The sequence below is a fragment of the Chenopodium quinoa genome, unplaced genomic scaffold (genome assembly GCF_001683475.1).
Source record: "Chenopodium quinoa cultivar QQ74 unplaced genomic scaffold, ASM168347v1, whole genome shotgun sequence".
Classification (NCBI taxonomy): Eukaryota; Viridiplantae; Streptophyta; class Magnoliopsida; order Caryophyllales; family Amaranthaceae; genus Chenopodium; species Chenopodium quinoa.
In genome coordinates this window covers 1,251,681-1,271,936 of record NW_018744151.1, presented here as the reverse complement: position 1 = coordinate 1,271,936, position 20,256 = coordinate 1,251,681, and the positions used below count along the sequence as shown (strand labels likewise).

Below are 20,256 nucleotides of genomic sequence, written 5' to 3'. Positions count from 1 at the left end.
CCATGGTAAAATTCCGAGCGAGAAAAAGTCGAAAAAATAAAAAATTGAAGACTAATATCAACGCATTTTGCGAAATTTTTATGGTTTCGAGGATCGGTGCTGAAAAGTATTGAAATTTTAGAGAATACATGTCGTGGTCATATAATGCCGTTTGGAACCATATATGATCATTATATGTTGTCTTAAATGTTTGTGGTAGGCTTGAGTTAATGAAATCGGTGCAAGTTGTAAATCGATAAATTTGTCGTTTAAAAGCAAATTGGATGGTTCCAGCCACCCAATGGGACTCCCGAAGGGTATTAGGGAACATGGTAAACATTTCGGCAATTTTTTATTTACGGGCGAAAAATAGTAAAAAAAATCAAAAATTAAAGGCTAATATCCATGATTTTTGAGAAATTTTGGAGGTTTCGGGGCCTGTTGCCTAAAAGTCTTGAGATTTTTTTTAGGAGATACATCTCGGGGTCATATAATGCCATTTGGAACCATATATGATCATTATATGTTTTTATAAATGTTCGTGGTAGGCTTGAATTAATGAAATCGGTGAGAGTTGTAAATCGTTAAATTGGTTGTTTAAAAGCAAATTGGATGATTCCACCTACCAAATTGGACTCCCGGAGGGTATTAATGACCATGGTAAAAATTTCGGCAATTTTTATTTTTGGGCGAAAAAAAGTCAAAAATTCAAAAATTGAAGGCTTATATCTACGGTTTTTAAGAAATTTTGGAGTATTCGGGGCCCTTAGTTTTAAAGTCTTGAAATTCTAGGGAATATATCTCGGGGTGATATTATGTCGTTTGGAACCATATATGATTATTATTTGTTGTCATATATGTTCGTGTAGGCTTGAGTTAATGAAATCGGTGCAAGTTGGAAACCGGTAAATTAATTGTTTAAAGGCAAATTGGATGGTTTCACTCGCCCAATTAGACTTTCTAGGAGTATTAGGGAACATGGTAAACATTTTTTATTTCGTGCAAAAAAGAGTAAAAAATTTTCCAATAATGAAGGCTAATATCCATCCTTTTTGAGAAATTTCGAAGGTTTCGAGGCCCGGTGTCGACAAGAAATGAGATTTTAGGGCATACATTGTGGTGTCATATAATGCCGTTTGGAACCATAAATGATCATTATATGTTATCTTAAATGTTCGTTTTAGGCATTAGTTAATGTAATCGGTGCAAGTTTAAACCGGTAAATTTGTCGTGTAAAGGCAATTGGATGGTTCCACCCACCCAATTGAACTCCCGTATGGTATTAGGGAACAGGGTAAAAATTTCGGCAATTTTTATTTCCTGGAGAAAAAAAAAATAAAAAAATTCCAAAATTGAAGACTAATATCCACGCTTTTTGAGTAATTATTTTGGAGGTTTCGGAGCTCGGTGTCTTAAAGTATTGAAATTCTAGGGGATATATCTCATGGTCATAAAATGCCGTTTGGAACCATATATGATCATTATTTGTTGTCATAAATGTTCATGGTAGGCTTTAGGTAATGAAATTAATACAAGTTGTAAACCGGTAAATTAGACGTTTAATGGCAAATTGGATGGTTCCACCCACCCAATTGGACTCTCGGAGGATATTAGGGACCACGGTAAACATTGCGGCAATTTTTATTTTCGGGTGAAAAAAAGTTAAAAATTTCCAAAATTAGGCTAATTATCCACGAATTTTATGAAATTTAGGAGGTTTCGGGACCCGTTGTCGAAAAGCCTTAACATTTTAAGGGATACATATCGGGGTCTTATAATGTCGCTTGGAACCATTTATGATCATTATATGTTGTCGTAAATGTTTGTAGTAGGCTTGAGTTAATTAACTCGGTGCAAGTTGTAAACCGGTAAATTGGCCGTTTGAAGGCAAAAAGGATGGTTCCACCCATGTAATTGGACTCTCGGAAGGTATTAGGGACCGTGGTAAACATTTCGGCAATTTTTATTTTGCGGGCGAAAAAAAGTACAAAAAAAATCTCAAAATTGAAGGCTAATATCCACGCTTTTTGAGAAATTTTGTAGTTTTCCTGGGTCGAAAAAGATTTAGATTTTAGGTGATATATCTCGGGTTCATATAATGTCGTTTGGAACCATATATGATCATTATATGTTGTCATAAATGTTCGTTTTAGGTATTAGTTAATGAAATCGGTGCAAGTTTAAACCGGTAAATTTGTCGATTTAAGGCAAATTGGATGGTTCCACCCACCCAATTGGAATCCCGGATGGTATTAGGGATCAGGGTAAACATTTCGGAAATTTTTATTTCCGGGTGAAAAAAGTAAAAAAATTCCAAAATTGAAGGCAAATATCCACGCTTTTTGAGTATTTTGGAGGTTTTGGAGCCCGGTGTCGAAAAGTATTGAAATTCTAGGGGATATATTTCAGGGTCATAAAATGCCGTTTGAAACCATATATGATCATTATTTGTTGTCATAAATGTTCGTGGTAGGCTTCAGGTAATGAAATTAGTGTAAGTTGTAAACTGATAAATTGGATGTTTAATGGCATATTGGATGGTGCCACCCTCCAAATTGGACTCCCGGAGGATATTAGGGACCATGGTAAACATTTCGGCAATTTTTATTTTCGGGTGAAAAAAAGTTAAAAATTTCCAAAATTAAAGGCTAATTATCCATGCATTTTATGAAATTTTGGAGGTTTCGGGGCCCGTTGTCGAAAAGCCTTAAGATATTAAGGGATACATACCGGGGTCATATAATGTCGTTTGGAACCATTTATGATATTATATGTTGGCGTAAATGTTCGTAGTAGGCTTGAGTTTATTAAATCGGTGCAAGTTGTAAATCGGTAAATTGGTCGTTTGAAGGCAAATAGGATGGTTCTACCCACCTAATTGGACTCTAAGAAGGTATTAGGGACCGTGGTAAACATTCGGCAATTTTTATAGTAAAAAAAAAATCCCAAAATTGATGGCTAATATCCACGCTTTTTGAGAAATTTTGGAGGTTTCAGAGCTCGGGGTCGAAAAACCTTTAGATTTTAGGTGATACATCTCGGGTTCATGTAATGCCGTTTGGAACCATATATGATCATTATATGTTGTCATATATGTTTGTGTTAGGTTTGATTTTATTAAATCGACGCTAGTTGTAAACCGGAAAATTGGCAGTTTAAAGGCAAATTGGATGCTTTCACCCACCCAATTGGAATCTCGGAAGGTATTAGCGAACATGGTAAACATTTCAGCAATTTTTATTTTCTGGCGAAAAAAAACAAAAAATTCAAAAATTAAAGGCTATATCCACACTTTTTGAAAATTTTTGGAGTATTCGGGGTCCGGTGTCGAAAAGTCTTGAAATTCTAGTGAATACAATTCGGGGTCATATAATGTCATTTGCAACCATATATGATCATTATTTGTGGTCATAAATGTTCGTGGTAGGCTTGAATGAAATCAGTGCAAGTTGTAAACCGGTAAATTGGTAGTTTAAAGGCAAATTGGATGGTTCCACCCACCCAATTAGACTCCCGGAAGGTATTAGGGACCATGGTAAACATTTCGACAATTTTTATATCCGGGCGAAAAAAAGTCAAAAAATTCCAAAATTGAAGGCTAATATTCACCCTTTTTGAGAAATTTCGATGTTTTGGGGTTAGGTGTCGAAAAACATTGAGATTTTAGGGGATTCATCTCGGGGTCATGTAATGCCGTTTGGAACCATATATGATCAAAATATGTTGTCATAAATGTTCTTGGCAGACTTGAGTTAATAAAGTCGGTGCAAGTTGTAAACTGGATAATTGGTAGTTTAAAAGCAAATTGGAGGTTCCACCTAGCCAACTAGACTCCCGGAGGGTATTAGGGACCATCATAAACATTTCGGCAATTTTTATTTCCGGGTGAAAAAAGAATTCTGAAATTGAAGGCTAATATCCACGTTTTTTGAAAATTTTTGGAGGTTTCGGGTTGAGCTGTCATTTCGGGTAAACGGGTCGGGTTTGGGTCAGTAAGAGTGGGTCGATCAATTCGGATATATTCCATAACCTATGTGGGTTGGGTTTGGGTTGGGTCATGCTTGAGTCGTTCACGTCGGGTCATACTTCTTGTCGGGTTTAGGTCGGTTAATAATAGGTCAGGTTACACTCGGGTTGTGTGAACAATAGGTTGGGTTTAATTCGGGTTAAAACGGGTTTAGGGTAATTCTTGAATTGGAGTCGGATTCGGTTCAAGTCAATATTTTGTGGGTTAGAATAAGGTCGGGTCATTCTCGGGTTTGAGTCGGGTTCAGTTCATGTCAATAATTTTTGGGTTATAATTAGGTCGGGTCATTTTCAAGTCGGGTCATTCTCGGGTTCAAGTCGGGTTCGGTTCAAGTCAATAATTTGTGGGTTATAATCAGGTTGGGTCATTTCCAAGTCGGGTCATTCTCGGATGCTAGTCGGGTTATGTTCAAGTCAATAATTTGCAGGTTACAATCAGGTCGGGTCATTTCCAAGTCAGGTGATATTCGGGTTCAACTAATTATAACTAGATAATTATCATTTTTATCAAGTTAATTATTTCTTTTGACTATAATATATATGGCAATATATTAGGGAACTATAGTCTATAATTTAGGAAGATGATTATCTCCTTTGACCATACAACAATTATATACTACATTTAACTCTTAAATTTGAGGATGATGCTTCTTTCTTTTGCTGGCCTGGACCGACTTGGTCTCCCTTGACAAAATGCTTAGATCAACAATAATTAGGTGGTCTAAATTGCATTTACGGTGATTTGAAATCGGGTCAGGAACAATTTGGGTTGAATTTAGGTCGGGTCAATAACAAGTCGTGTTGATTTCGAGTCAGGTTAGTAATAGGTTGGGTTGAATATTTTGGTTAGGTTAGTAATAGGTCTGGTAAAATTTTGGTCGGGTTAGTAACAAGTCAGGTTGAATTTGGGTCAGGTTAATAACAAGTCGGGTTGAATTCAGGTTAGGTTAGTAACAAGTCGGGTTAAATTCGGGTTTTGACGGGTTAAAACGGGTTTGGTTCAATTTCAGTTCCAGTTGGGTTCGGTTCAGGTCAATAATTTACGGGTTACATTCGGGTCGGGTCATCTCCAGGTCAGTTCATGTTCGAGTCCGGGTCTTACATACTCAGGTCAACTCAGGTCTAGGTTTGGTTTCAGGTCGGGTTTGGGTCACCATTTTTTCGAGTTCAGATTGTTTGGTTAATGATCGGGTTTGAGTCTGTATTTCGGGTCGAATCAACTTTTGACAGCTCTAATCATATCTTTGTAAGTGGCATCTAATTTAGCTATGTTACATGGATATTTCACCTTGTACTCATGTTGGATCCTCAACAATTGGACTAAATATGACACTTCACTTTCAGTTCAAAATAATGGAATTTTTTTTCACAAAATTGTCACTTGAACACGTATACGTGTTTAATATGGGTACATGAGTGCTGAGTCCATGTAACATAGAGATTTAGCACAACATTTTTGTGAAAGAATCTCATTTCTTGCTTAAATAAGAAATCCACAAGTATGCAAATCATCAATGCTTAATTCCAGAACCCAATGTCATGAAAGCAGCTTTCTAAACCATAACTTCAATTTGTATATTTCATATTACATCCTCTGTTTATGTCCAGAATCCTTAAACAACATTAGACTGTAATGTTCATGTTAAATAGTCATACGAAAACTCGATTTAAAATGCCCTACATCTACTGGTTGCAATTTCTTACAGAACATTTTGGACATCAACTTACTTGATAGCCAAAATTTTGAGAATAACTTGGATACAATGGATCTACAATAAACCAGGAGCACAAAAGTACCCAAATGAGCGCTAAAATGAACACCTAGCAATTATTTACACTACTAAAAGAAGAATGATACACCCTGCTAAATCAATCTCAACAATTTGAATTGAACCTGCTGTAACAAGCAGGTTAATAGCACCCTTCCCGAGCACAGTACCTCAATTAACAAGATGCCACTTCTTCTAATCATTAGATCAATAGCCTAAATAGCAAAACCTACTACTAACTACACACAAAGAAAACAACCTACATTCCTTGCTTTTCCACCCAATTAAGTTCTACCTCATTTATATATTGACATCAGCGGCTTCCTTCTTCACTCCGCAATCTGTATATTTCTTTTATTGCTTCATCTATACTGCATATCGTCATTTTCTCCACCTGATCCAACACTCAAAATGAGTAACTAAAGCACTCACTCAAAAGAAAAAGACATTAAAAAGGAATACTTAAAAAAACAGTTACCTCTAAGTTCCCTTGTTTTGCCCTGTGATTATTAGGAAGAACACGGATTTCATTTATCAACTTGATGCACTCTGATGCATTTTCAGGTGATACAAATCCGACAACGATGTTGACACAGGACTTCAAGGACAAAATCACAACAAAATTAATAAATCAAAACAAAGAAGGCAAGGAAAAAAGGTCAAATGGGACATTTCAAACAAAACACGTGATTATGCAAACACTACACAACTATGCAGTCTAACTAGAAGTTTCAACAGTCACAATGAGCTCTTTACAAAAGTTCTGCAATCTACAATCAGTAACACCTTGAAGCACGAATTCTTGCACGTTGCTAACTAATAATAATTACTCTCAGGCCTACAAAAGCAGCTTACCATGGCATTTTTTATTTGATAAGGACATCCAACAGGAATAAACACTGCTTCGCCAAGGCGTTGATTGAAGGACCAAGGTTCAATCTCTGAAATTAAAAAAAAAACATAATGATGTAAAGTCAACAAAGAAAGAAAATGGAAACAAAATGGCTGTAAAGTGAAAATTTACCAAACTCCTCTTTGAGCTGCATTTTATGATCTGCATCAAGATAGAAACTTCCATCAAAAATTGGATGAACTACCTGCAAGAAAGTTCCAAAGATCAGAATCAGCAGGGAAAAGAGGAGGGGGAGGGATGGAAGCAGAATAGCAGATTAATCACTTGAACTAAACAAAAAGAGCATATATTCTAAGCAGGCTTCACGCACATTATCTGAAACGCCATAGCTGAATTTCAATTCATCTACATGCTTTGTAATGTATTCTAGGAGCTTTGGGATGTCTTGTCGGCGAAAGACATCCCACTGGGCCCCAGAAGGCCCTGGAGGGGGACTTTTATCTGTCACACTGAGATTCCCCAAACTATCCAACTGAGGTATCTGATCTACTGCTTTTTCAGGACTTTGACTCGTCCTGGAGCAAATCATTGAAGCATCAGAATCAGTATCAGAACTGTTAACTAGCTTCGTAGGCGAAGATTTATTATCCTGGAGACGGTTGACAACAGAAGCACCATTTGTAGCTGCTGAGCAACAAGAAGCACCAGCTACTCTATGCAAATCTCCTGCTTCAACTGAAATCTCACTATTTATTACTCTGGTCTCATCATCCAGATCTTTATCAGAAGCCTGACTACCTTTATCCTTCGTGTTACTATTCCGTTTTATTAGCTTCTTAATCTTATTGAACTGCTCCGAGGAGCACGGTACATCACCCACATGTACTAGGATGTTCACCTGCAAAAGAATACCAAGGAAAATAAGTTCAAAGGTGAAATTATTTAAATGCATGTTGTTGGTATTACAAGAAATTAACTTAAGTACTACAATTCTCTAGATGCTCACCCTCAGTTTTAGATATAAAATAAAAATGTCCTACCCAAACATAATTCCCTGAAGGATAAAAGTAAAAAACAAATAAAATTTTAAAAAAAGTCCTACCCAACCATAATTCCCTGAAGGATAAAAGTAAAAAAAAAAAATAAAAAAAAAAAAACACTCGCGTAGTCAAATGAACCAGGACTAATAAGTTTAGGCCATCAAAATTTTCAAATAGTAAGCAATTTTGACAAGAACTGACAGGCATATAGGGAAAAAAAAAAAACCCACCAGGTCATAAGAGCTACAACACAGCTTAGTCACCAATTCCCCCCGTGCAACTTCCTCCCTGCTCCCACATGAGATGCATACATGTGGACCAAGTTTAGAATCTGGAAAATCCTCTGGCAGTTTCCCAGCAATATTCAGAAGTCCCATTCCAGGGTTTGTGTACTCTTGAAGAGGTAGGGCAAGAATAATCTCACTATAATATCCTTCTAGAAGTTTCCGGGAAAAGTATGAGGAAATCTTTGCCTTCACTGTAAGTGTTTCACGACGTTTGAGCATATATCCTTCCTCAACGGATCCGGTGAATGACTCCTTCGTACCAATTTCGACATCATATGAGTCTGAGCAATTTGTAGCTTCACTACGACCTTTCAAGTTTTTACAATTACTAAAGCCATTTTCTAGATAACCACAAAACATAGCTAGTGGGTCCCAATTCAAGCCCCATACACACTGAAGCACATTACGGACCTTTATAGGATGTCCTTTTTGCCAATGTTTCTGGAAGTGAGAAAGCAGACAGTCATGATCATCAGACGTACTAGGGCAGTAAAGGAGGTTGTCATCAGATTCTTTCCGGCTAGAAGCTGCCAATTCCTTACTTTTATCGCTTCCTTGAGAAATGCTGATACACGATGAACAATGCACAACACCATTTGTATGTTGTAGGAAGTCATGTTCAGAAGCTGTTTCTTTTGCACTAATTTCCAGTTCCTTGGTCCAATTTAATGGGAATATACATCTCAAGTCAAGGAGGCTATTATCACAACCACCAAGCTCCATAGGTGGACATGACATATGGACAGAAGAAGTTGAGTCCAGTAAAGGGCCAGAAGCAGCAAGGTCTGCTACATTATCTGAGCACTTCTTCGAACAAGGAGAAAGAGTTTTTGCTCTGTTAGGGTATGTGCCCCCAAGAGATCCACCCTGAGAGTATTCTCGACAGCAACTGAAGCAAAGGTTGTATGAGCATTTCGGGCAGCTTCTGTGGATATCCAATATTGGGCTTTTGCAGTTATTGCTGATCCAGGGATAAGACAGTGAACCAGCAATCAAAGACTGAATTACAAATTATTTACAAAATATTCATTCTAATTTCTAATCAAACCTGGATCAATAAATTACATACCAGCAGCATTGATCCCTGCAGCCAACATCAGCTTGTCGAATCTCAACATCAGAGGGATTCTGCCCTGTCAAAATTTATTGCTTCAGAAAGGAGAAACCCTCATGAAGGAACTTTAGATTTGAGAAGCATAAACCAAAATTTAACATTCATGACCTACCATACCTTTGACCTTTGCCTCCATCTCCACTTCAGCACTCTGCTCCTCATTGATTTGTACAAGAATAGGAAGAAGGAAATTTATCAAATACTGCAAGTGTTGAAATTTGCTTCGCTTACATTTCACCTTCAAAACTACCTACAACAGTTTGTGATTAAATGTCAACGCTCAGCACACTTATAATCAAACAGTATTATAAACACCCCCTCCTAAGCATCCCAAATGAAACAGAAAAGAGTTTGCAGTCACCTTGCCACCCGTGTCTTTTGATTTAGAAGAGCTACAGGCCTTACAATTGCAGCTTCCACGACAAACTGGGCATCTCAATTTAACCTCTTCAGTATCATCAGACCTGAAGCATAAAGCAAGATGAAATAGATGCTGATTGATCAATCATGGTATAGCTGATTTTTTTGATAGCATGTATTGTGTAAGTACTAAACACGGATAAATGCCCTAATCACATATTTATGTTGATGGGAAATATTAAAAGTTGCATTACAAGATGTCATACAATTACAGTTTCAGAGTACATCAAGTCATCAACAATTCGATTGTCCAAATACAGTAGATCCATCATAATGTTTTCCCTCCTAACTTCTAATATTGAGTAGTTCCTGGTTGTTCCTTTCCAATCATCACCAACTTAGCAGATTTTTAACATAAATGACTCAAGAATATATCCATGGTCTATTGAATTTGCAACGATGCTGGCAGTATAAGCATGGAAAGTACTTGCAGAAAAGATTTATTCTAGTACTAAGGTTGAAAGACACATTCAAGCCTCTGTTTATAGAAATTTTGAGTTATTGCAATATGGAAATTCAGATACAAAACTTATCAGGGCACTGCCATAATGGCTCAAAAAAAAAAAACATTCTATAACAAAATTGTAGATTCTGAAATAAATCAAGTGACATAACTCTCCCCAATCCATAGGTTATGTCTCCATTTAACCAACTTTTCTTATACCATATCACCACCATTATCACCTAAACTTTAGAACGCACTATCAAGGCTATCAATTACATTGCTAGTCAGTTCCAAATATTAAACACAGACTAACTAACTTATGCTACTTATTTTGGAAGAGATGAATCAACAACCTAAGCTGAAATTGCACTTCATTCTATCTGAAAAGGAGTAAAATCAACAGAATGTACCTCTCTTTAATGCAATCAGAACAAAAAAACCGCTTCTTACAGCTTGAACACTTGATTAAACACAAATTATCAAACTTCCGACACCAATGGCATTTCTTCCTTCCACTATTCCTTACTTTCTCAACATTCCCAGGATAAGGCACAACCTAATAAATAAATAAAAGCACATAACAACCAAAACTCAACACTATATATCAAACAAAAACTAACAAAAAGCAGAACAAAAATTTAAAACCAAAAGTAACAACCTTCAAAGAGCTAATAGGAGGAGGCTCAATGTTCTTAGACCGAAAACGCCTGTTAACCAAAGAATTCGAACAATGTGCACCGATCTTGATCCCCAGAGAGCCAGCATTGTCAAGAAACTGAGCATTGGGAGCAGGAGTAATTGCCATTAATCCATAAGGCAAGTCCCTAGTAACTTCCCCTGATTCCTCAGGACGTTTTTCACTCTTCTTCTTACTCTCAAGAATCTCCCTCCTCAAGAACACCCTAATCAATTCGGCTTTCATTCGTTTCATCCCTTTATCCGAATTATTCTCCAGCGTTTCCAATTCCCTTTTCCTCTTCAATTTCTTCTCAATTTTCTCCCCACCATCACCCCTCTGAAGCTTCAGTTCTTCAGGAACTGTAATTCTCATCTGCCTCAACCTCCCTTGCTCATAATGTATCTCACACAATGTCTTCCCTTCCAACACCGTCCTCTTACACCGCCATCCTCGCCCATCGGTCCGCTTACACCTCAGCTCCTCCTCCTCCACGACTCGTTTCGAATTCTCTTTCTCCACTCCCACCACCTTCTCACCAACCACATTCCCCTTCTCCACCTCCATTCCAACTCCCACCCCCAAATCATCCTCCTTCTCCACTTTGATCACCACCTTCTTACTCGCCACCGGTACCGCCCCTCGCTCCACACCATCACCACCCTTAGCCTTCTTCTTCCTCTTATTACCCTTCTTACTCTTCTCCTCCTCAACCAAATCCTTCAATTGAATTTTACTACAATGCGCCTCACAGAAATCCTTCCCTTCCACCACCTTATTCTTACACCGCCAATCCCGGCCATCACTTCGAGCACACTGTAAACTCTCCGGCACCGCCATTGCCACCACAACCCCACCTGCTTTCCCCTTCGCTTTCGAATTCCCCTGTTTCTTCCCACCCCTAACTTTCACTTCCGGCACCGGCCCAAGCCCATTTTCTCTCAACTCCGGCATCGGGCCCGGCCCATCTTCTCTCTCCACCTCCTTCTTCTTCCTCCGCATTGGCCGTCTCTGATTCTGGGCCTTAGCCTTATTAAAGTGAACCTCACAAAGAGTCTGCCCTTCCAAAACCTGCTTCTTACACCGCCAACTCCGCCCATCATTCCTATGACACCGCAAATGGTCCGGCACCGACACCGTACCCATCACCGGCGGCGGAGGAACCGGGTCAATTTCCGGCGGGGGAGCTTGGTTAAGCGGTGGTGGGTTGTAAACGACGTCGTCAATGGGTTCGGGTTTGACAGGAAGGCGGATCCGAATCCGAGGCTTGGGTTTGGGTTTGGGGTCGGGTTTAAGGTTGGGAGTAGAAGAGGGATTGCGTTGCTTTTGGCCGCGGTAGATGTGAGAGAGGCAGAAGGATTTGCCGTCAACAACAGGGCGTTTGCAGCGCCAATCACGGCCGTCGGTTCTCTTGCATCGTAGATCGTCCGGTGGTAAAGGCTCCTCCAAAACCCCTTCCATTGTTATTCCCGAGATAGAGAGAGAAAGTGAGAATTGTGGAGTGAAGAGGAGAGAGAAAACGGTGGAATACAGTGATTTGGTGAAGATGCTTGCTTGATTGGTTTATGAAATACAGGTTATTGGATTTTTTGGTTTTTTATTTTTTTGGTTTTGGTTTTGGTTTTGGTTTTTTATTTTCAGAGGGTTTCTGTTTGGGAAGCAGAGATTGAGAGGAGTGAAATGTAGTACAGGGGTATCTGATGAGACTCATACAGATATGTTTATGCTTACTGGACCGTAACACATTCGTGTTTTCAGGGTGTCATCTGGCCGAGTCTTGTTTTTTGAGTTTAAACGCTAAAATAAATTGAAAGAATATGAAAGCCCATGAATCATGAAATTTAGATTTTTGACATCAAAAAAAAAAATTGGTTTTATATTTCCTGTGGGTTATTGCTAAAAAATTGGTTTTTATTTTGGTAATGAATTTGTGATGTAGATTTATGATTCTGTATCCATACATTGATATACATTTGCTGCAACAAAGCAAGTGCTGCAGCCTGCAAGGCTGAAAGTGAACTGTATGAACAGTGTGGGTATGCACTACGCTGCAATAGTGCAATGTTACATTATTTGGTACGAATACAAATTTCATTTCATCAAAACTGGTAATTTTTTTTTTTTGGAAGGAAAAACTTGTAAACATTGTGACACTGTGTATTGGTAATTTGGTACTATCTTGTCCATCGGTCAACATGTTTGAGAACCAGAAATTAAGAGGAGTGAAATTTTCATGGATGTCTTACACACATACAACTAGTCAACTACGGTATTCTCCCTAGTTTTTATTTTAAGTACTTCACTTTAATTTTTGCACTATTTATTTCATAACTTCAACTAATTACTTTCTTTCCCTCAAAAAAAGAGAAAAAAACAAAAAAAAAAAAAATACTACTTTCTCGGTTTGTTTTTACTTAAGGAACTTTAAGTTTTAGACTACTCACCATCTGGCCATCCCTCCTTTTGACCGTTTGTTGTGAATTACTGAATTATATCATTATATGCAAGGAAAATATTCAATAAAAAAATTATTTCAATTTAGTAAAAATAATCCGAAAATTAATCATGTAGGATCTTATTAGAATGATCTTTTTATATTTTTGGTTTTTCTTTGAGAGGTCTCTATGTGAGATGCAGAGATTGAGAGGAGTGAAATGTGAAATCACAAATGTATATCGGTATCTAAGACTCATACATATTTGCTTATGCATAAAGGATATAAATGAATGAAGCCATTCATTTGGGGGTTGCAATAGGTCAAAAATGTAGTAATGCAATAAACTATTCGGTTCGAGCTCGATTGAAACTCGTTCATATTTATTTATTTTATTTTATTTTTTGACACAAACCGAAAGTCCAGCATATTATTAAACCATCAAGTTTGCAACATCATTACACAACGCCTCTTGAATTTTAAGAGGGTACTCTTCAAGCCAAACACGAAACTCACTAAAGTTGCAACTTAACTTAGCTAGACAATGCGCTACCTCATTACCCGATCTTCTAACAAAAGAAAAAAATATCCTTCGACAATCTTTCGAGAGCTTCAAGATATCCTTGATCACCATACCAAACTCATTCGGGGGAGTAATACCCTCCTTCAAGTGGTGAAAAAGTTTGATGTTATCAGTCTCTAAAACAAGATCTCTAAAGCCTTCTTCCATTGCAAAAATAAAGCTTTGCCTCATTGCCAAAGCTCCGCCCACATCAACTCCATGTTCCCCCTGGGAACACACACAACAGGCCATCAACACATCGCCCTCCCTGTCACGAAGCACACCCCCAAACCCAACCTTCTGTTGTCCAGGGAATGCAGCATCAGCATTGAGCTTATAAAGGCCACTGCTAGGGGCTTTCCACGCAGACTCCAGCAGGATAGCTGGTTGCTTCACCACCATCTTCTCCAACACGTCGGCATACTCACCAACAATGCTGACAGCCTTATGTATCACCTCCACCTCATGCTTCCATTTTCCCTCAAAAACTCGCCCATTACGCCTCAACCAAACACCCCAAGCTATGCACAAGAACATATCCCACCATCGAGAATCAGAAAATTTCTCCCTCATAGCAATGCACCAATCTCTAAAGCCACACTCTCCACCCACCTTAACATCTAACCTCAGAGCATGCATAATATTTCCATATTGCTTCAACATTCGAGCACAATAGAAGCATGTGCTCAACAGATTCATCCCCTTCCCCACACATTGGGCAACGCGTATCTACATCTAAACCTCTATCGGCAAGACCATTTTTAGTAGGCAGGCTATCCATCACACACCTCCACGCAAAGAATTTTACCTTTGGTGGAATGTTAGCATGCCAAATATTTTTCCACTTGAACTCAGTCCTGTTAACAGAATTAGATGCCCTTTCCAGCTCCACCTCCTCGATCATAAGAGTATAAGCACTTTTAACACTATAATTCCCATCCTTCGAGTAGTGCCACGTCCACCCATCCCTTTCATCAAAAATAGGAATCGGAATGCTACTAATACTCGTACCTTCCCTTTGATTAAATAGCTCACTTAGCAACTCCAAGTTCCACTTCTTATCAATCCACAATTCATTGACAAAAGTCGGAGTGCTTTCTCCTTCAACCCGCTGTGACATAATACGAAAATCAGGCAGCATTGGTAACCACGGGTCCTTCCATATCTGAATACTGCTCCCCGAACCAACACTCATCCTTGCACCTTTAACAATCACATTTTTCACGCTCATAATTGACCTCCACGTGAAGCTCGAATTAGAGGTTACTTTTGCTTCTAAGAAAGATGAATGTGGGAAATACTTGCCCTTCAGCACCCGAGACATGAGAGAAGTCTCATTTGTCAAAATTCGCCAAGCCTGTTTTGCTAGCATAGCCTTGTTAAACATTTGCATATTCCGGAAACCCATTCCACCATTATTTTTCGCCCGGTACAGCTTATTCCACGCAACCCAACAAATTTTCCTTTCTTCACCTTTTTGCCCCCAGAAGAAATTCCTACACATTCTTTCAACCACTTTAAGAATGCTAATCGGAATTGAAAAGCATTGCATTGCATAAGTAGGGATGGCTTGAGCCACCGCTTTGATGAGAATTTCCCTCCCTGCTTGAGACAAAAAAATTTCCTTCCAACCTTAAAGTTTCTTCCAAACCCGATCCTGAATACTCTGAAAAACGATTTTTTTACCCCCCAATGTAAGTTGGGAGACCAAGGTATTTGTCATGTCCCTCGACAGCCTTAAAAGCTAACTTCATCTGAAGCATATCTTTCTTCTCACGATCAATGTTTCGGCTAAAAGACACTTCCGATTTTTCCATATTCAGTTTCTGGCCCGACGCCACTTCATAGGTTGAAAGGATATCTAGGACTTTATCATTTTCATCCTCATTCGCTCTAACAAAAAGGAGGCTATCATCTGCAAAAAACAAGTGAGAGATAGGCTCAACATGCCTACCAACTTTTAGCCCATGAATCAACTTCCTTTTTTCCGCGTCCCTCAAAAGAGCTGATAAACCCTCCGCACAGATAATAAACAGAAAAGGGGATAGCGAATCGCCTTGACGAAGCCCTCTACTAGTCTTGAAAACCCGAGACGGATGGCCATTCACTAACACATCAACAGAAACCGATGAAACACAGTTCATAATATTTTTCACAAACGCCTCCGGAAAGCCAAATTTTTTCATCGTTTTTTCCAAAAAATCCCACTCTACTCTGTCATACGCTTTGCTCATATCAAGCTTCAGCCCCAGAAAGCCTTTTTTCCCTGCCTTCTTTTTCCGCAGATAATGGAAACATTCATAAGCCACCAAAATGTTGTCTGTAATTAATCTACCCGGCACAAAGCCGCTCTGGGATTCACTGATAATAGTAGGTAGTACTTTTTTCAGTCTGTTTGCTAGAACTTTTGAAACTATCTTATACAAGACATTGCACAGACTAATAGGCCTAAAATCAACAGGAGACTCACATTTTTTTTTCGGAATTAAAACAACATGAGTCTGATTAATAGAACCTATTTCACCTACATTATTCAGAATATTCAAAGAATTTTTTATCACATCATCACCAACAATATCCCAGAATTTTTGATAGAAAATTGCAAACATACCATCAGGGCCCGGGGCTTTTGTGGGATGCATTTGGAAGAGCGCTTCACGCACTTCCTCACCATCGAAAGGGGCCGCAAGATCAGCAAATTGTTCCTCTGTTATATTTTTATCAACCTTCTCAATAACTGCCTCCGCTTCACCATGCCCACCAGATGAAAATAAATCTTCAAAGTGGCTTGCTAGAACCTCCGAAATTTGCTCTTCTTCCTTGTAAAGATTACCAGCAACATCTTTTATCTCCCGAATATGGTTTCTAGCCCTTCTCTGGCTTGCTTTCTGATGGAAAAAAGATGTATTTTTATCCCCATTCCGAAGCCAATCCTGTCTACTTCTCTGTCTCCAGAACAAATCTTCCCTTCGTCTAACTCATCCATCCTATCATCCAAAGCTCTCATATGAGATATAATGTCTCGAGCTTGACAAATTTTGACTCGAGCTTTTATTTATTTTATTAAATGACTCGAGCTTGACAAATTTTGAAATAATATTTTTGCACATTAGGCTACATTAACTCTAAATTACAATAAGTAATTAAATTTGAGGTTCTAAATGTAGCCATATTTAGATTTCAAGAAAGTACAACAATCTTAGTTAATTTCAATTCAATACTCCCTCCATTCCTAAATAATTGACATGTTTAAATTTTATAACTAGAAAATTTAGAACGATTTCCCTAAACATTGTTGAAATAAAAATAAATTCCCATTATGCTTCATTTTGAAAACAAACTCCCAAATTACCGTCCACGTAGGATTAGTTTTCGGTTCAGTTTAAAAACTCTAACGATGTTAGCGGCTTTGCAAGTATTTTTCAATAAAGTCAAAGAGACCTGTTTTTATTGTAAGACGGTCTCTTTGAATTTGTCAGTCAGCGCTCCCTTTTCTACCTTTTGGCTAAGACTTGCGATTTTGTGAATTAACCAAGGACACAAAGAGACCATCTATTAGTTATGTGCAGTCTTTTTTCTTAAACCGGTGTTAAAACTACAATTGTTATTGCCATTAGCAGTTTTAGAAAAGAGAACGTGACTAACTAATAGCTAGTCTCTTTGTGTCCTCTTTTCTTGCTTTAGCTAAGAGTACTTTTGGGTTATCTTTTAATAAACTAACCTTTACCCCCCATTTATTATTTCTAATGCACCTTTTTTTATTTGAAATCGACTAAATGTGTAAATATATGTTTGTGACATGACGATATGGAAAATATATAATCAATTTTTATTAATTAAAATTTAACTTTATGACTAGTAGCATAAAAAAATACAAACATTGTACGAGTAATGTTTAAATAAAGAACAGAGAAAGTATGAGTTGTTGACAAAAACAAAAGGAAAGGTTCACTAATGAATGAGTGAAGACATAATCAAGTCTTAAGTCAAAGCCCAAAAAAGGATGACATCTATACTATCTACTAAAAGACGTTCCTAAACAAGTTTAGCCGCCACTTGGCACTCTCCTTAATCTATACTATCTATTAAAAGACGTTCCTAAACAAGTTTAGGCGCCACTTGGCACTCTCCTTAATTTTTTAAAAATATACTTCCTCCGTTATGTATTATCTGCAACAATTTCCAAAAATGGATGTTACACATTATGTGCAACAAACTAAAACTTTCCTCTTTTGGTAAATTTTTTTATGCATAATTACCAATTTACCCTTATTTAACTTCAATAAACACATCAAATCACATGTTATTAATCTATTAACCTAAATTAGTTCATCCATTATTTAAACCTAACCCACATTCTCTCTCCTCTCACAACCACATCTACCACCAACACCACCACCACGTTGTCTCTCTCCTCCCTCTCAGCCACCACCACCACTTCTCTCTCTCTTCTTTTAGATTTCACACCCACCACACCACAACCACGCACCACTCTGTTTGATCGCCGCCCCTTTTCCTCGGGAAGTTCACCGCCACTTTCTCCTCCCCTCATCAGAGCCGCCGTTTTCATCTCCTCCCCTCGTCAGAGCCGCTGCCACCTTTTCTACCCTTTTCAAAGTTGCTCAGAAAAAAGGATCGTGGTGGGTAATTGATTAGGAAAAAGGAGAATTTGAGCTTGAAATCTCAGATCTAAAGCAAATTTGGTGAAAGATGATCGATCGTGAAAGATCGTGGTGCGTAAGATAGGTGAGGGTGGTGGTGGGGTTCCACGATTTCTCTTAGGTGGTGGGTTTTCGCGATTTCGCTCAGGTGGTGGGGTTCGACGATTTCGCTCGGGTGGTGGATTGTTGATGCGATTTGTCTGGAGTGGTTTTTGGGTGGTTATGGTGATGAGACGGGATGGGATGGTGGTGGTGAGATGGTGATTACGGGATGAGGTGGTGGTGGTGGTGGTGGTTTTGGGCTGTGGGTGGTGGTGGATGTTGCTACTGGTGGGCGGTGGGTGTGGTGGATGTTGCTGCTGGTGGGTGGTAGTGGTGGTTGATTAATTTTCCCCCTTTATCTCTCCTACCCTTAATCACAGTCTTTACTTTGTTAATCACATATTAACAAATTTTGTCTTGAGAAACGTGCAACAAGGTTTGTTGCACATAATGTGTAACAGAGGAAGTAGTTTTTATAAGATTTGAACCTACGATCTTAAGTTTCAACTATAAGGTATTAGCCAATAAGCTATTACCATATTACATGGTATTTAATAATGATTAAATATTAATATAAATTTTTATCATAGAAATAATATAGTAACTTAGGGCATCGTCCGGACCTAAATACTAGTTATTAACAAAAAAAAGAGTAAAGAAATTTCAAGAAAAAAGTAATACATCACTGGCATATCCTTCAAGAGGATGGCGTTTTTTCCTTAAAAAAAAAAGAGGATGGCGTTTTATTTTATTTTATTATTATTCTCATTGTCATAAGAGTCAACACAAAAGGTTGACCAACATTGATCTCCACGAATCTTTTGGCCAACTTCTTCCTTTTTTAGGGTTTCAATACAAGTTCCACCACCCATTACGGTGGTATCACCTGACTCAATAAGCAACACTAAATATGTCTCTCAACATATTAGAGAAATAATTGTGATCACCGTAACAACTTTGAACCTTAGAAGCTTAATTTGAAACTCATATAACTACTGTGTATATTTTTCTCCTATATAAATCACAAGATGTGGTCTAATCAGTACGTGAATAGCATAAAAATTGCAAACATTGTAAGAGTAATGTTTAAATAAGAACGAAGAAAGTACGAGTTATCGTTTAAAGGTCTAACCTAAAAAAAAAAAAAAGAGTAATGACTTCTTGCGGCACACACTTCAAATGAACCAAATAGCCATACAAGCCCATCCTTCACCAACACACAAGTACACAACAACACCACCACCGATCTCTTTACACTCTCTCATCTGAGATTTCCCCCCTTCAACAAGTTAATCGACATGAAAAAAAATACTCTTTTCTCAAATTCCCCTCCATTTTTTTATTCTAGTATCTTCGCCCATATTTTTTTTCTTCTAGTTTCTTCGCGCATCTTCCTTACGTTTTTCTTCTAGTTTTTTATTTTTGCTCCCATCAATGGCGGCGGCGGCTCGATGTGAAGCTCCTGAACATTACGCTTCTCTCCTCACGGACATTTTTTGCCTGAAAACGACCAACCGTCAAGTAGCGAATGATTGCACCTCTCCGGGCAAGAACATTTATATGCCTGATGAACTTGAATACTCTATAACTCATCTAAAATCTCAAATGGTGTAGGCCCTTGATCCGCTTCTCATTGACAGAGTGATGATCAATCCTCCGATCACCAGCTCCAAAGCCGGCTTCGACATGCTAGTTCACCTTTGTGGAAGGGATTTTGGGGGGTGATGTCGTGTATATGCCTCTTTCTTTGCCTCCCGACCTGTTTGTTTATCGATCTCTCAACCTTAATCACTCGTAATAGGATTCTTCGCAATCCCCAGATTCCCCAGTTAGACTTGGTTAAGAATTTTCTTCCATTATCTAATCTTACTAGTAATTTCAATTTTTCAATTAATTATTTGTAGTTTTGAAATTTGTTATGATTTGTGTTGTTGGATAATGTTGGTGT

The 20,256-nt window shown here is 38.2% G+C and overlaps 1 protein-coding gene across 2 annotated transcripts; it reads right to left on the bottom strand.

Annotated features, from left to right (window-relative positions):
• Positions 1-5,641: 5,641 nt before the first annotated feature.
• Positions 5,642-12,544, bottom strand: LOC110693506. 2 transcript variants are annotated; one of them, XM_021870623.1, is made up of 11 exons: positions 10,592-12,544; positions 10,344-10,489; positions 9,430-9,532; positions 9,181-9,318; positions 9,024-9,082; positions 7,898-8,915; positions 6,998-7,525; positions 6,799-6,871; positions 6,630-6,715; positions 6,253-6,372; positions 5,642-6,168 (listed from the first exon to the last, which is right to left on the bottom strand). In XM_021870623.1, the coding sequence occupies exons 1-11, from the start codon at positions 12,068-12,070 to the stop codon at positions 6,088-6,090; spliced, it is 3,831 nt and encodes a 1,276-aa protein (XP_021726315.1). In that variant the 5' UTR covers positions 12,071-12,544; the 3' UTR covers positions 5,642-6,087. The 2 variants fall into 2 exon arrangements, with proteins under 2 accessions (XP_021726315.1, XP_021726314.1); XM_021870622.1 differs by having other exon boundaries at positions 9,024-9,087; positions 9,186-9,318; positions 10,592-12,542.
• Positions 12,545-20,256: the final 7,712 nt, after the last annotated feature.